The sequence below is a fragment of the Mytilus edulis genome, chromosome 11 (genome assembly GCF_963676685.1).
Source record: "Mytilus edulis chromosome 11, xbMytEdul2.2, whole genome shotgun sequence".
Taxonomy (NCBI): Eukaryota; Metazoa; Mollusca; class Bivalvia; order Mytilida; family Mytilidae; genus Mytilus; species Mytilus edulis.
The window spans coordinates 74260491-74276005 of record NC_092354.1 but is presented as its reverse complement, the minus strand read 5'-3'; the positions used below and the strand labels follow the sequence as shown (position 1 = coordinate 74276005).

At 32.0% G+C, this 15515-nt stretch overlaps 1 protein-coding gene across 2 annotated transcripts in view; it reads right to left on the bottom strand.

Moving 5' to 3' along the window:
- Nucleotides 1–15515, bottom strand: part of LOC139496264 (uncharacterized) — a 33312-nt gene that overhangs the window by 7512 nt on the left and 10285 nt on the right. For both annotated transcript variants that reach the window (XR_011657583.1, XM_071284760.1), the window contains exons 6-9: nucleotides 4154–4276; nucleotides 3399–3510; nucleotides 1922–2091; nucleotides 1341–1445 (exon numbers count right to left, since the gene is read on the bottom strand). Coding sequence is in view for 1 of the 2 variants with exons in the window: in XM_071284760.1 (XP_071140861.1) it covers nucleotides 1341–1445; nucleotides 1922–2091; nucleotides 3399–3510; nucleotides 4154–4276 (510 nt within the window). In the remaining variant the exon portion in view is untranslated. The remainder of the gene's footprint in view (nucleotides 1–1340; nucleotides 1446–1921; nucleotides 2092–3398; nucleotides 3511–4153; nucleotides 4277–15515) is intronic.

The following is a 15515-nucleotide window of genomic DNA, read 5'->3' as shown; positions in this document are numbered from 1 at the left end:
TTAGGCCGTTAGTTTTTTCGTTTGAATTGTTTCACATTGTCATTTTGGGGGCTTTTGTAGCTTAAAATGCAGTATGGGTTTCGCTCACTGTTGGAGGCCGTAGACGACCTATAGTGTTTAATTTTTACGTCATTTGGTCTTTGGTTGAGAAGTGTCTCATTGGCAATTATACCACATCTGGTTTTTATATTCAAGATAAGACTTATTAACTTTAATAAGAACATAAAAGTTACACAAATAAAATATCAACCTGAAATTATTCTAAATAACCTACAGAACACCCTTAAGGATTAAGATTGCTATACATCAGTGAGTTTCCCATTTTCAGATTTGAGAGTTCCAGATAAATATAAATGCAGGAAAGCATTTCAAACGCATAAAATTGATATACCATTTTATTTTTATTTATGATTATCTTCCGTGGTTACAAAACTTACTTATCTAAATGAGAAATGTAAGAGTTACCTCCATAAAGTTTCAGGCTCCTATCTGTAGGTCTTATAAATTATAAGGGTAGTCCATACAAAGTTTCTCTCCGTTATATACGTGTAGAAAACAGAATAGAGCACAGTCCTTATCCTTTTATGACGGTTTGTAAGCTGGTGTTTAACGCAACTTTACCACTCTTTGTTATATTGTAGCGGTTTAATTGATTGGGGTAATTGGAATATCCTGAACGTGTCTAAGACTTTTACCTTTGACAAGAAAGCTTGCATTTATTGTCAATGAAGGTCGAAGTCGAACACAGCCCTCCATGAGCGGGATTCGAACTCACAACCTCAGTTTTGAAAAGATTAGGTCATCACTATAAAGACTGCATAGACAAGTCAGCCATGATATCCGATGGACCCTTACTCCCTTGAAGGCTTTGAAACTTTGTAAATATACTGATTTACCGTGTTCTAATGTCTGAAAATTGATCACTATTTCACGCACTTATAAGTTTATATCACTCATTGTTGACTTACATAATATAGTTATCAAAGGTACCAGAATTATAATTCAATGCGTCAGACGCACGTTTTGTCGACATAACACTCATGTGTCAGTGACGCTCAGAGCAAAATAGTTATAGTTATAAAGCCAAACAAGTACAATGTTGAAGAGCATTGTGGACCCAAAATTCCAAAAAGTTGTTCCAAATACGGCTATTAACGTAAGGTCTATCCCTGGGATAAGAAAATCCTTAGTTTTTCGAAAAATTCAAAGTTGTGTAACAGGAAATTTATAAAAATTACCATATAATAATTGATATTCATATCAACACGTAAGTGATGACTACTGCGCTGGTGATACCCTCGGAGACGAAAATAAGTTAGTATCACTAATTGGTGACTTACCTTAGCAAAATACCATTCCCATGTAGACTTGTAGCCTGATGTATTTGGTGGCCAATCAGTTCTCTGTGTGATGTACACGTCACAATCTACTCCTCTGACAGATTTCTACAAACACACACGAAATAAGTACACTAAAACTTTTATTTTTGTCATCTGTACTTTCAATGTTTTACTAATAATTAGAATTGGAACGTCCAAACTTAAAGATATTGTGGTGTCAGGTGTTTTTCAGTCTGCATGCCTATCTATTTAAAAAATAAACTTTTTATTATTAGGACAATAAAAGATTTTGAGTAAGCAGCTTATTTCTGGGTAGGTAGGGTTATGGCAAATACATGTACACATATTCTTTTTTTTTTCTTTTTTTTTTATGACTGACCGCTATATTTACCATCATTATATAATATGAGAGCTCTTTACAAATACCATTCAAATCTATTTTTATTTTTTCATATTAATTTTGACTTGAAATGGCTCAATGTCTAAGACATCTTGAAATCACATGGTAGCTCCTTAATGTGGATATTGAATTAGAAAATACACGTGCGATGTAAATGCTTTATTGAAATACTAATACTCACAACACCTTCGTATGCATAACTTGTTTTATCAAAATAGAAGAATTCAGCTGGTGTCCTGATTCTGACTTTCATATTGTTTGATCCAACTACAAACTTAGCGTCAAAACCAGTTCCGTCTATAGACTGTGCTGTACAGTTACCTACTGACGGATCTATGACGTAGGCTATTCCTGTATGAGAGAGAAAATAAACCGTGTCAAAAGGCTTTCGAACGATTGAAAACAAATGGTATTTTCACGTTTTGTTTTTTTTTAATCAAATACTTTTAAACACCATTATATTGGAGCGACATGTAACCGAACTTCCAGTAACAAAAATCTGAACTTTGATAAAGATGAAAAGAAAACTATACATCTATGTACATGTTTAATAACTTTTTAAATGTTTAATTCATACATTGGACACGGGCACATGCAACTTTTGTCAGATATAGTTAGTTTTGAGGTCGTGACCCTACACGTCACAATCTTGTTCAGTCGAATAACTAGATTAACATTAAAGAGAGTACACAAAAAGAGAGGGAAAGTAATAAGTTCCATAATGTCGGTTTTAAAAAAAATCAGACCATTTATAAACAATCTCATAAATTATTTTCTCAAATACAGCTTGATATCGTGGCTTTAAGTGGTCATTTTCTGACATTTTATTGCACATGATATCATTGTTTAAATGTGTTAATACGTATACGGTGTATCGCCCATCGCCCCGCCCCTTTTCCATCGATATATAGAACACTAGAACACACCCGTGATATCGCGGGTCCGTGACTGAATTAAAGTATATACTATGCATAAGCCTTATTTTAGTATTGGTATTGTCATCTGATAAAGTCATGCCGATTATAAGTTTCACAGTTTTCTCTGCTTTCAAAATCTTTCTGTTTGAACCCGTCGACCTGGAACTTATCAGTTCAAGTATTGGTAATATTGGAGTATTCTTTAATAACAACATTGTCCTATATTAGTTATAAATAAAGTTGAATTCTTTGATTCGCTGTTTTAAGTCACGCCGGCTAACAAATCGAAAACTGTACCTATACGCCTTATTTTAAGTCCAGATTTTTTGCATTCGTATTGACATCTTAGAAAGTCATTCTGATTAAAATACTACAATAGGAAACAATATGACAATGATTGAATTTAGAAGTGTCAACCCTTTAATTATGACCCGTGTATATAGCAAAATCCTAAATACACCATTTTGTGGTGCGCCTGTGAGATGCGGAACGTACAGATAAGGTAATAGGTAACAGGTGAATATATTATTTATATCGGTATCGGATTCGACCCGGAACTTGTTAAGTATGCCATTTGGCAATATTAGTTATGTGGAAAACAAACGGGTCTGAATTGGTGTAATTTTTAATCAACACCATTGTCCTATATTAGCTATATATAAATTCTTTGATTTGTCATTTTTACCCCATGACGGCTGACAAATTCGACCTCGTTATTTTAGTATTATAGATTAATCATACCTTCATTGAAATCGTGAACCTGAGTTAGTAGACCGTAACCAAATGGACTAATAGACTGAGAGTCTGGTACGTAGTCATATCTTACCAAGCCCATTTTCTGATCATACCATTCCTACAAAAAACAATACTTTTGTAATCTCGTGATACTTCTTTTATTAATGATATGTTTCACTTTTTAGAAGCTACGTTTATTTTGGCTTTGATAAATATTTCATAATATTGAAATATAATTTAGCTTTTAAGATATATCTTTAAACAAGAGTGAAAGACATACATGTGTTTTCAAGTTTATATACAGTGTTGCCTCATACTGCCCAGAGACATTTATACTGTCTGTTTTATATCGTATTTTATAACTGACATACTCTTTTTGAAAAAAGAAATACGTCATTTATTAATCCTATTCTTATACGAAATTACTGAATGTTTCTTCAATGTTAACCCGATATCTCTACATCATACAAAAAGTGATGATTCAATTGGCTCTCCGAAGTATATCGAGGCACAATTTGGCGGTCCGAAGTTTAACGAGGCACCCAGTTTCTAGTCAAGTTTGCTAGTCTAAGCCCTTTTATGTCAGTTCTTAAATTCAGAATAAGTTAAAAAAAAAAAAAAATCAGAACTATCAGAATATTTTTTTTTTATCTTTCGACGAAATTTATGAATTTTTACTATCATTTTATTTTTTCCTCTGCTTTCTCTGTGTTTCGACAAACTCTGAGATCACTATTATTGAGTATAAACTTTAAGATGACCTTTATAAATCCTATTGTAAGAGAATCCGGCGTCAATATCTCTGATGTGAATTTAAAAGCTGTAGCTGGTGTTGGTAAAGGTTTCGTGTCTTTTCTGCCTGGACATATAACTCCCGATGGCGTCTGAAGGGAAAAAAAAGAAGTACTGAATTAACATTATTACAATCACCAATTGCAACGCAAACACATGTATATATTGATTGAAATAGTTAAAATATTTTTTAGTATCGAAGAATACAGCAAACTGCAGGGTTCTAGTGTTCACAAATGATTTAGTTCATATTTAATATTTGCACAAAAAAAATCCGAAAAGCCCTCTGGATAATTTTAAATTTTAATGAAAATACATGTACATGTATACTCTTAATATATAACAATATTAACCTTTAAAATGTATGTACAAACACTGATATTTTATCTTTCGATATAAAATGTTTATTACAGTTAAACCTTTCTACACCAAACCACTTTTAATCTAAAGTTTGACGGGTGTTTGACCTAGAAAGCTTAATCTAAATTTATATAAAAATCCACTGTATGTTAGTCTTCAGCAACTAGATAACACAGGTTTCTGATTTATGCTGAATATTGACACTAAGTCAAGTAAATGATTTAAGAATAAAGGCATATTATGTAATGTTATTCTTTTATTTTTAATATATATGTGGTTTTTGGCTTTAATTCTGACCAATGCTTATATACTAATTAAAATATAATATATGTTTATGTCGCTAATTGTTGTTGTTTCCAATTATGTTAATCAGTTGTATCTTATTTTTATTATACAGTTATGGGCCCTGTAATTTGTGAAATAACAAAAATATTCTATACGTACAATGATATATCAGTGTTTGTCAAACATTTCATTTTAATAACTGTACACTGTATCAGTCTTTAAAAAATGGCATACAAATATGTATAACCTTAATTTATAAAAAAAAGAATATGTGCATGATTGCCAATGAGACAACTCTCCAACAGAGACCAGAATAACATAAAAGTAAACCACTATAGGTCACCGTATTGCTTCAACAATGAGCAAAGCCCATACCGTATAGTCAGCTATAAAATGCCCCGAAATTACAATGTAAAACAATTCAAACAATAAAAATAACGAGCTAGTTTATGTACAAAAAATGAACGAAAAGCAGATATGTAACACACCACTGAAATGCAGACCCCTGACTTGGGACAGACACATACATGTACATACATAGTGTGGCGGAGATAAACATGTTATCGGGATTGTCAATAATTCAACTCTCCAACAATGACTAGAATGACAAACAAATGTAGAAGTAAATCACTTTTCGTCACCGTATGGCCTTTAACTATTAGCAAAACCAATACCGTATTGTAATATATTTAAGGTCCCGAAATTCAAGTTCAATCGAAATGAAAATGATATTCAATACTCAGTCTGTATTGCTATAATTTTGATATACATGACATCAGACTCGGAATTCTCTTCAACTGAATTTTAATGTGCGTATTGTTATGCGTTTACTTTTCTACATTGGCTAGAGGTATAGGAGGAGGGTTGAGGTCTCATAAACATGTTAGCCCCGGCGCATTTTTGCGTCTGTCCCAAGTCAGGAGCCTCTGGCCTTTGTTAGTCTTGTATTAATTTAAATTTAGTTTCTTGTATACTATTCGGATTTAAGTATGGCATTCATTATCACTGAACTAGTATATATATTTGTTTAGGGGGCAGCTGACGGACGCCTCCGGGTGCGGGAATTTCTCGCTGCATTGAAGACCTGTTGGTGACCTCTTGCTGTTGTCTGTTCTATGATCGGGTTGTTGTCTCTTTGACACATTCCCCATTTCAATTCTCAACTTTACATGTATATGCGATTCATGTATCAAAAATAACCTGATTCAGTTCGAATAAATTATAGTTTTAAAAAATCCTTTTGGTGGAAACATTCAATGTAAACAATCTTTAATCACATTTCGTACAACATTTGGTGTGCGGGAGTTTCTCGCTGCGTTGAAGACCCATTGGTGGACTTCGGCTGTTGTCTGCTTTAAGGTCGGGTTGTTGTCTCTTTGACACATATCCCTTTATGTACATGAATACCTTAAAAGTCTTTGAAGTAAGTTGAGCCTATTATAATTGGGTTATGTACATGAATACCTCAAAAGTCTTTGTAGTAAGTTGAGCCTATTATAATTGGGTTATGTACATGAATACCTCAAAAGTCTTGGTAGTAAGTTGAGTCTATTATAATTGGGTTATGTACATGAATACCTCAAAAGTCTTTGTAGTAAGTTGAGCCTATTATAATTGGGTTATGTACACGAATACCTCAAAAGTCTTTGTAATTAATTAAGCCTATTATAATTGGGTTAAGTATATAAATACCTCAAAAGTCTTTGTAGTAAGTTGAGCCTATTATAATTGGGTTATGTACACGAATACCTCAAAAGTCTTTGTAGTAAGTTGAGCCTATTATAATTGGGTTATGTACACGAATACCTCAAAAGTCTTTGTAGTAAGTTGAGCCTATTATAATTGGGTTATGTACATGAATACCTCAAAAGTCTTTGTAGTAAGTTGAGCCTATTATAATTGGGTTATGTACATAAATACCTCAAAAGTCTTTGTAGTAAGTTGAGCCTATTATAATTGGGTTATGTACATGAATACCTCAAAAGTCTTTGTAGTAAGTTGAGCCTATAATAATTGGGTTATGTACATGAATACCTCAAAAGTCTTTGTAGTAAGTTGAGCCTATTATAATTGGGTTATGTACACGAATACCTCAAAAGTCTTTGTAGTAAGTTGAGTCTATTATAATTGGGTTATGTACACGAATACCTCAAAAGTCTTTGTAGTAAGTTGAGCCTATTATAATTGGGTTATGTACATGAATACCTGAAAAGTCTTTGTAGTAAGTTGAGCCTATTATAATTGGGTTATGTACATGAATACCTCACAATTCTTTGTAGTAAGTTGAGCCTATAATAATTGGGTTATGTACATGAATACCTCAAAAGTCTTTGTAATTAATTAAGCCTATTATAATTGGGTTAAGTATATAAATACCTCAAAAGTCTTTGTAGTAAGTTGAGTCTATTATAATTGGGTTATGTACATGAATACCTCAAAAGTCTTTGTAGTAAGTTGAGCCTATTATAATTGGGTTATGTACACGAATACCTCAAAAGTCTTTGTAGTAAGTTGAGCCTATTATAATCGGGTTATGTACACGAATACCTCAAAAGTCTTTGTAGTAAGTTGAGCCTATTATAATTGGGTTATGTACACGAATACCTCAAAAGTCTTTGTAGTAAGTTGAGTCTATTATAATTGGGTTATGTTCATGAATACCTCAAAAGTCTTTGTAGTAAGTTGAGCCTATTATAATTGGGTTATGTACACGAATACCTCAAAAGTCTTTGTAGTAAGTTGAGCCTATTATAATTGGGTTATGTACACGAATACCTCAAAAGTCTTTGTAGTAAGTTGAGCCTATTATAATTGGGTTAAGTATATAAATACCTCAAAAGTCTTTGTAGTAAGTTGAGCCTATTATAATTGGGTTATGTACACGAATACCTCAAAAGTCTTTGTAGTAAGTTGAGCCTATTATAATTGGGTTATGTACATGAATACCTCAAAAGTCTTTGTAGTAAGTTGAGCCTATTATAATTGGGTTATGTACACGAATACCTCAAAAGTCTTTGTAGTAAGTTGAGTCTATTATAATTGGGTTATGTACATGAATACCTCAAAAGTCTTTGTAGTAAGTTGAGCCTATTATAATTGGGTTATGTACACGAATACCTCAAAAGTCTTTGTAGTAAGTTGAGTCTATTATAATTGGGTTATGTAAATGAATACCTCAAAAGTCTTTGTAGTAAGTTGAGCCTATTATAATTGGGTTATGTACACGAATACCTCAAAAGTCTTTGTAGTAAGTTGAGCCTATTATAATTGGGTTATGTACACGAATACCTCAAAAATCTTTGTAGTAAGTTGAGTCTATTATAATTGGGTTATGTACATGAATACCTCAAAAGTCTTTGTAGTAAGTTGAGCCTATTATAATTGGGTTATGTACATGAATACCTCAAAAGTCTTTGTAATTAATTAAGCCTATTATAATTGGGTTAAGTATATAAATACCTCAAAAGTCTTTGTAATTAGTTAAGCCTTTTATAATTGGGTTATGTACATGAATACCTCAAAAGTCTTTGTAGTAAGTTGAGCCTATTATAATTGGGTTATGTACACGAATACCTCAAAAGTCTTTGTAGTAAGTTGAGCCTATTATAATTGGGTTATGTACATGAATACCTCAAAAGTCTTTGTAGTAAGTTGAGCCTATTATAATTGGGTTATGTACATGAATACCTCACAATTCTTTGTAGTAAGTTGAGCCTATAATAATTGGGTTATGTACATGAATACCTCAAAAGTCTTTGTAATTAATTAAGCCTATTATAATTGGGTTAAGTATATAAATACCTCAAAAGTCTTTGTAGTAAGTTGAGTCTATTATAATTGGGTTATGTACATGAATACCTCAAAAGTCTTTGTAGTAAGTTGAGCCTATAATAATTGGGTTATGTACACGAATACCTCAAAAGTCTTTGTAGTAAGTTAAGCCTATTATAATTGGGTTATGTACATGAATACCTCAAAAGTCTTTGTAGTAAGTTGAGCCTATTATAATTGGGTTATGTACACGAATACATCAAAAGTCTTTGTAGTAAGTTGAGCCTATTATAATTGGGTTATGTACATGAATACCTCAAAAGTCTTTGTAATTAATTAAGCCTATTATAATTGGGTTAAGTATATAAATACCTCAAAAGTCTTTGTAGTAAGTTGAGCCTATAATAATTGGGTTATGTACACGAATACCTCAAAAGTCTTTGTAGTAAGTTAAGCCTATTATAATTGGGTTATGTACATAAATACCTCAAAAGTCTTTGTAGTAAGTTGAGCCTATTATAATTGGGTTATGTACACGAATACCTCAAAAGTCTTTGTAGTAAGTTGAGCCTATTATAATTGGGTTATGTACATGAATACCTCAAAAGTCTTTGTAGTAAGTTGAGCCTATTATAATTGGGTTATGTACATGAATACCTCAAAATTCTTTGTAGTAAGTTGAGCCTATTATAATTGGGTTATGTACATGAATACCTCAAAAGTCTTTGTAGTAAGTTGAGCCTATTATAATTGGGTTATGTACACGAATACCTCAAAATTCTTTGTAGTAAGTTGAGCCTATTATAATTGGGTTATGTACATGAATACCTCAAAAGTCTTTGTAGTAAGTTGAGCCTATTATAATTGGGTTATGTACATGAATACCTCAAAAGTCTTGGTAGTAAGTTGAGCCTGATAATAATTGGGTTATGTACATGAATACCTCACAATTCTTTGTAGCAAGTTGAGCCTATAATAATTGGGTTATGTACATGAATACCTCAAAAGTCTTTGTAGTAAGTTGAGCCTATTATAATTGGGTTATGTACATGAATACCTCAAAAGTCTTTGTAGTAAGTTGAGCCTATTATAATTGGGTTATGTACATGAATACCTCAAAAGTCTTTGTAGTAAGTTAAGCCTATTATAATTGGGTTATGTACACGAATACCTCAAAAGTCTTTGTAGTAATTTGAGCCTATTATAATTGGGTTATGTACACGAATACCTCAAAAGTCTTTGTAGTAAGTTGAGCCTATAATAATTGGGTTATGTACACGAATACCTCAAAAGTCTTTGTAGTAAGTTGAGCCTATTATAATTGGGTTATGTACACGAATACCTCAAAAGTCTTTGTAGTAAGTTGAGCCTATAATAATTGGGTTATGTACACGAATACCTCAAAATTCTTTGTAGTAAGTTGAGCCTATTATAATTGGGTTATGTACATGAATACCTCAAAAGTCTTTGTAATTAATTAAGCCTATTATAATTGGGTTATGTACATGAATACCTCAAAAGTCTTTGTAATTAATTAAGCCTATTATAATTGGGTTATGTACATGAATACCTCAAAAGTCTTGGTAGTAAGTTGAGCCTGATAATAATTGGGTTATGTACATGAATACCGCACAATTCTTTGTAGTAAGTTGAGCCTATAATAATTGGGTTATGTACATGAATACCTCAAAAGTCTTTGTAATTAATTAAGCCTATTATAATTGGGTTAAGTATATAAATACCTCAAAAGTCTTTGTAGTAAGTTGAGCCTATTATAATTGGGTTATGTACATGAATACCTCAAAAGTCTTTGTAGTAAGTTGAGCCTATTATAATTGGGTTATGTACGTGAATACCTCAAAAGTCTTTGTAGTAAGTTGAGCCTATTATAATTGGGTTATGTACACGAATACCTCAAAAGCCTTTGTAGTAAGTTGAGCCTATTATAATTGGGTTATGTACATGAATACCTCAAAAGTCTTTGTAGTAAGTTGAGCCTATTATAATTGGGTTATGTACATGAATACCTCAAAAGTCTTTGTAGTAAGTTAAGCCTATTATAATTGGGTTATGTACATGAATACCTCAAAAGTCTTTGTAGTAAGATGAGCCTATTATAATTGGGTTATGTACATGAATACCTCAAAAGTCTTTGTAGTAAGTTGAGCCTATTATAATTGGGTTATGTACGTGAATACCTCAAAAGTCTTTGTAGTAAGTTGAGCCTATTATAATTGGGTTATGTACACGAATACCTCAAAAGCCTTTGTAGTAAGTTGAGCCTATTATAATTGGGTTATGTACATGAATACCTCAAAAGTCTTTGTAGTAAGTTGAGCCTATTATAATTGGGTTATGTACATGAATACCTCAAAAGTCTTTGTAGTAAGTTAAGCCTATTATAATTGGGTTATGTACATGAATACCTCAAAAGTCTTTGTAATTAATTAAGCCTATTATAATTGGGTTATGTACATGAATACCTCAAAAGTCTTTGTAGTAAGTTAAGCCTATTATAATTGGGTTATGTACATGAATACCTCAAAAGTCTTTGTAGTAAGTTGAGCCTATTATAATTGGGTTATGTACATGAATACCTCAAAAGTCTTTGTAGTAAATTGAGCCTATTATAATTGGGTTATGTTCATGAATACCTCAAAAGTCTTTGTTATAAATTGAGCCTATTATAATTGGGTTATGTACATGCATACCTCAAAAGCCTTTGTAGTAAGTTGAGCCTATAATAATTGGGTTATGAACATGAATACCTCAAAAGTCTTTGTAGTAAGTTGAGCCTATAATAATTGGGTTATGAACATGAATACCTCAAAAGTCTTTGAAGTAAGTTGAACCTATAATAATTGGGTTATGTATAAAATACCTCAAAAGTCTTTGTAGTAAGTTGAGCCTATTATAATTGGGTTATGTACATGAATACCTCAAAAGTTTTTGAAGTAAGTTGAGCCTATAATAATTGGGTTATGTACATGAATACCTCAAAAGTCTTTGTAGTAAGTTGAGCCTATAATAATTGGGTTATGTACATGAATACCTCAAAAGTCTTTGTAGTAAGTTGAGCCTATTATAATCGGGTTATGTACATGAATACCTCAAAAGTCTTTGAGCCTATAATAATTGGGTTATGTACACGAATACCTCAAAAGTCTTTGTAGTAAGTTGAGCCTATTATAATCGGGTTATGTACATGAATACCTCAAAAGTCTTTGAGCCTATAATAATTGGGTTATGTACATGAATACCTCAAAAGTCTTTGTAGTAAGTTGAGCCTATTATAATCGGGTTATGTACATGAATACCTCAAAAGTCTTTGAGCCTATAATAATTGGGTTATGTACACGAATACCTCAAAAGTCTTTGTAGTAAGTTGAGCCTATTATAATCGGGTTATGTACATGAATACCTCAAAAGTCTTTGTAGTAAGTTGAGCCTATTATAATCGGGTTATGTACACGAATACCTCAAAAGTCTATGTAGTAAGTTGAGCCTATTATAATTGGGTTATGTACACGAATACCTCAAAAGTCTTTGTAGTAAGTTGAGCCTATTATAATTGGGTTATGTACATGAATACCTCAAAAGTCTTTGTAGTAAGTTGAGCCTATTATAATTGGGTTATGTACATGAATACCTCAAAAGTCTTTGTAGTAAGTTAAGCCTATTATAATTGGGTTATGTACACGAATACCTCAAAAGTCTTTGTAGTAAGTTGAGCCTATTATAATTGGGTTATGTACATGAATACCTCAAAAGTCTTTGTAATTAATTAAGCCTATTATAATTGGGTTATGTACATGAATACCTCAAAAGTCTTTGTAATTAATTAAGCCTATTATAATTGGGTTATGTACATGAATACCTCAAAAGTCTTTGTAGTAAGTTAAGCCTGTTATAATTGGGTTATGTACACGAATACCTCAAAAGTCTTTGTAGTAAGTTGAGCCTATTATAATTGGGTTATGTACACGAATACCTCAAAAGTCTTTGTAGTAAGTTGAGCCTATAATAATTGGGTTATGTACACGAATACCTCAAAAGTCTTTGTAGTAAGTTGAGCCTATTATAATTGGGTTATGTACACAAATACCTCAAAAGTCTTTGTAGTAAGTTGAGCCTATTATAATTGGGTTATGTACATGAATACCTCAAAAGTCTTTGTAGTAAGTTGAGCCTATTATAATTGGGTTATGTACATGAATACCTCAAAAGTCTTTGTAGTAAGTTGAGCCTATTATAATTGGGTTATGTACACGAATACCTCAAAAGTCTTTGTAGTAAGTTGAGCCTATTATAATTGGGTTATGTACATGAATACCTCAAAAGTCTTTGTAGTAAGTTGAGCCTATAATAATTGGGTTATGTACATGAATACCTCAAAAGTCTTTGTAGTAAGTTGAGCCTATTATAATTGGGTTATGTACATGAATACCTCAAAAGTCTTTGTAGTAAGTTGAGCCTATTATAATTGGGTTATGTACACGAATACCTCAAAAGTCTTTGTAGTAAGTTGAGCCTATTATAATCGGGTTAAGTTCATGAATACCTCAAAAGTCTTTGTAGTAAGTTGAGCCTATTATAATTGGGTTAAGTTCATGAATACCTCAAAAGTCTTTGTAGTAAGTTGAGCCTATTATAATCGGGTTATGTACATGAATACCTCAAAAGTCTTTGTAATTAATTAAGCCTATTATAATTGGGTTAAGTATATAAATACCTCAAAAGTCTTTGTAGTAAGTTGAGTCTATTATAATTGGGTTATGTACATGAATACCTCAAAAGTCTTTGTAGTAAGTTGAGCCTATTATAATTGGGTTATGTACATGAATACCTCAAAAGTCTTTGTAGTAAGTTGAGCCTATAATAATTGGGTTATGTACACGAATACCTCAAAAGTCTTTGTAGTAAGTTAAGCCTATTATAATTGGGTTAAGTATATAAATACCTCAAAAGTCTTTGTAGTACGTTGAGTCTATTATAATTGGGTTATGTACATGAATACCTCAAAAGTCTTTGTAGTAAGATGAGCCTATTATAATTGGGTTATGTACATGAATACCTCAAAAGTCTTTGTAGTAAGTTGAGCCTATTATAATTGGGTTATGTACACGAATACCTCAAAAGTCTATGTAGTAAGTTGAGCCTATTATAATTGGGTTATGTACACGAATACCTCAAAAGTCTTTGTAGTAAGTTGAGCCTATTATAATTGGGTTATGTACACGAATACCTCAAAAGTCTTTGTAGTAAGTTAAGCCTATTATAATTGGGTTATGTACATGAATACCTCAAAAGTCTTTGTAGTAAGTTGAGCCTATTATAATTGGGTTATGTACATGAATACCTCAAAAGTCTTTGTAGTAAGTTAAGCCTATTATAATTGGGTTATGTACACGAATACCTCAAAAGTCTTTGTAGTAAGTTGAGCCTATTATAATTGGGTTATGTACATGAATACCTCAAAAGTCTTTGTAATTAATTAAGCCTATTATAATTGGGTTATGTACATGAATACCTCAAAAATCTTTGTAATTAATTAAGCCTATTATAATTGGGTTATGTACATGAATACCTCAAAAGTCTTTGTAGTAAGTTAAGCCTATTATAATTGGGTTATGTACACGAATACCTCAAAAGTCTTTGTAGTAAGTTGAGCCTATTATAATTGGGTTATGTACACGAATACCTCAAAAGTCTTTGTAGTAAGTTGAGCCTATAATAATTGGGTTATGTACATGAATACCTCAAAAGTCTTTGTAGTAAGTTGAGCCTATTATAATTGGGTTATGTACATGAATACCTCAAAAGTCTTTGTAGTAAGTTGAGCCTATTATAATTGGGTTATGTACACGAATACCTCAAAAGTCTTTGTAGTAAGTTGAGCCTATTATAATTGGGTTATGTACATGAATACCTCAAAAGTCTTTGTAGTAAGTTGAGCCTATTATAATTGGGTTATGTACATGAATACCTCAAAAGTCTTTGTAGTAAGTTGAGTCTATTATAATTGGGTTATGTACATGAATACCTCAAAAGTCTTTGTAGTAAGTTGAGCCTATTATAATTGGGTTATGTACATGAATACCTCAAAAGTCTTTGTAGTAAGTTGAGCCTATAATAATTGGGTTATGTACATGAATACCTCAAAAGTCTTTGTAGTAAGTTGAGCCTATTATAATTGGGTTATGTACATGAATACCTCAAAAGTCTTTGTAGTAAGTTGAGCCTATAATAATTGGGTTATGTACATGAATACCTCAAAAGTCTTTGTAGTAAGTTGAGTCTATTATAATTGGGTTATGTACATGAATACCTCAAAAGTCTTTGTAGTAAGTTGAGCCTATTATAATTGGGTTATGTACACGAATACCTCAAAAGTCTTTGTAGTAAGTTAAGCCTATTATAATCGGGTTATGTACACGAATACCTCAAAAGTCTTGGTAGTAAGTTGAGCCTATAATAATTGGGTTATGTACATGAATACCTCAAAAGTCTTTGTAGTACGTTGAGACTATATTAATTGGGTTATGTACACGAATACCTCAAAAGTCTTTGTAGTAAGTTGAGCCTATTATAATCGGGTTAAGTTCATGAATACCGCAAAAGTCTTTGTAGTAAGTTGAGCCTATTATAATTGGGTTATGTACATGAATACCTCAAAAGTCTTTGTAGTAAGTTAAGCCTATTATAATTGGGTTATGTACACGAATACCTCAAAAGTCTTTGTAGTAAGTTGAGCCTATTATAATTGGGTTATGTACATGAATACCTCAAAAGTCTTTGTAGTAAGTTGAGTCTATAATAATTGGGTTATGTACATGAATACCTCAAAAGTCTTTGTAGTAAGTTGAGTCTATTATAATTGGGTTATGTACACGAATACCTCAAAAGTCTTTGTAG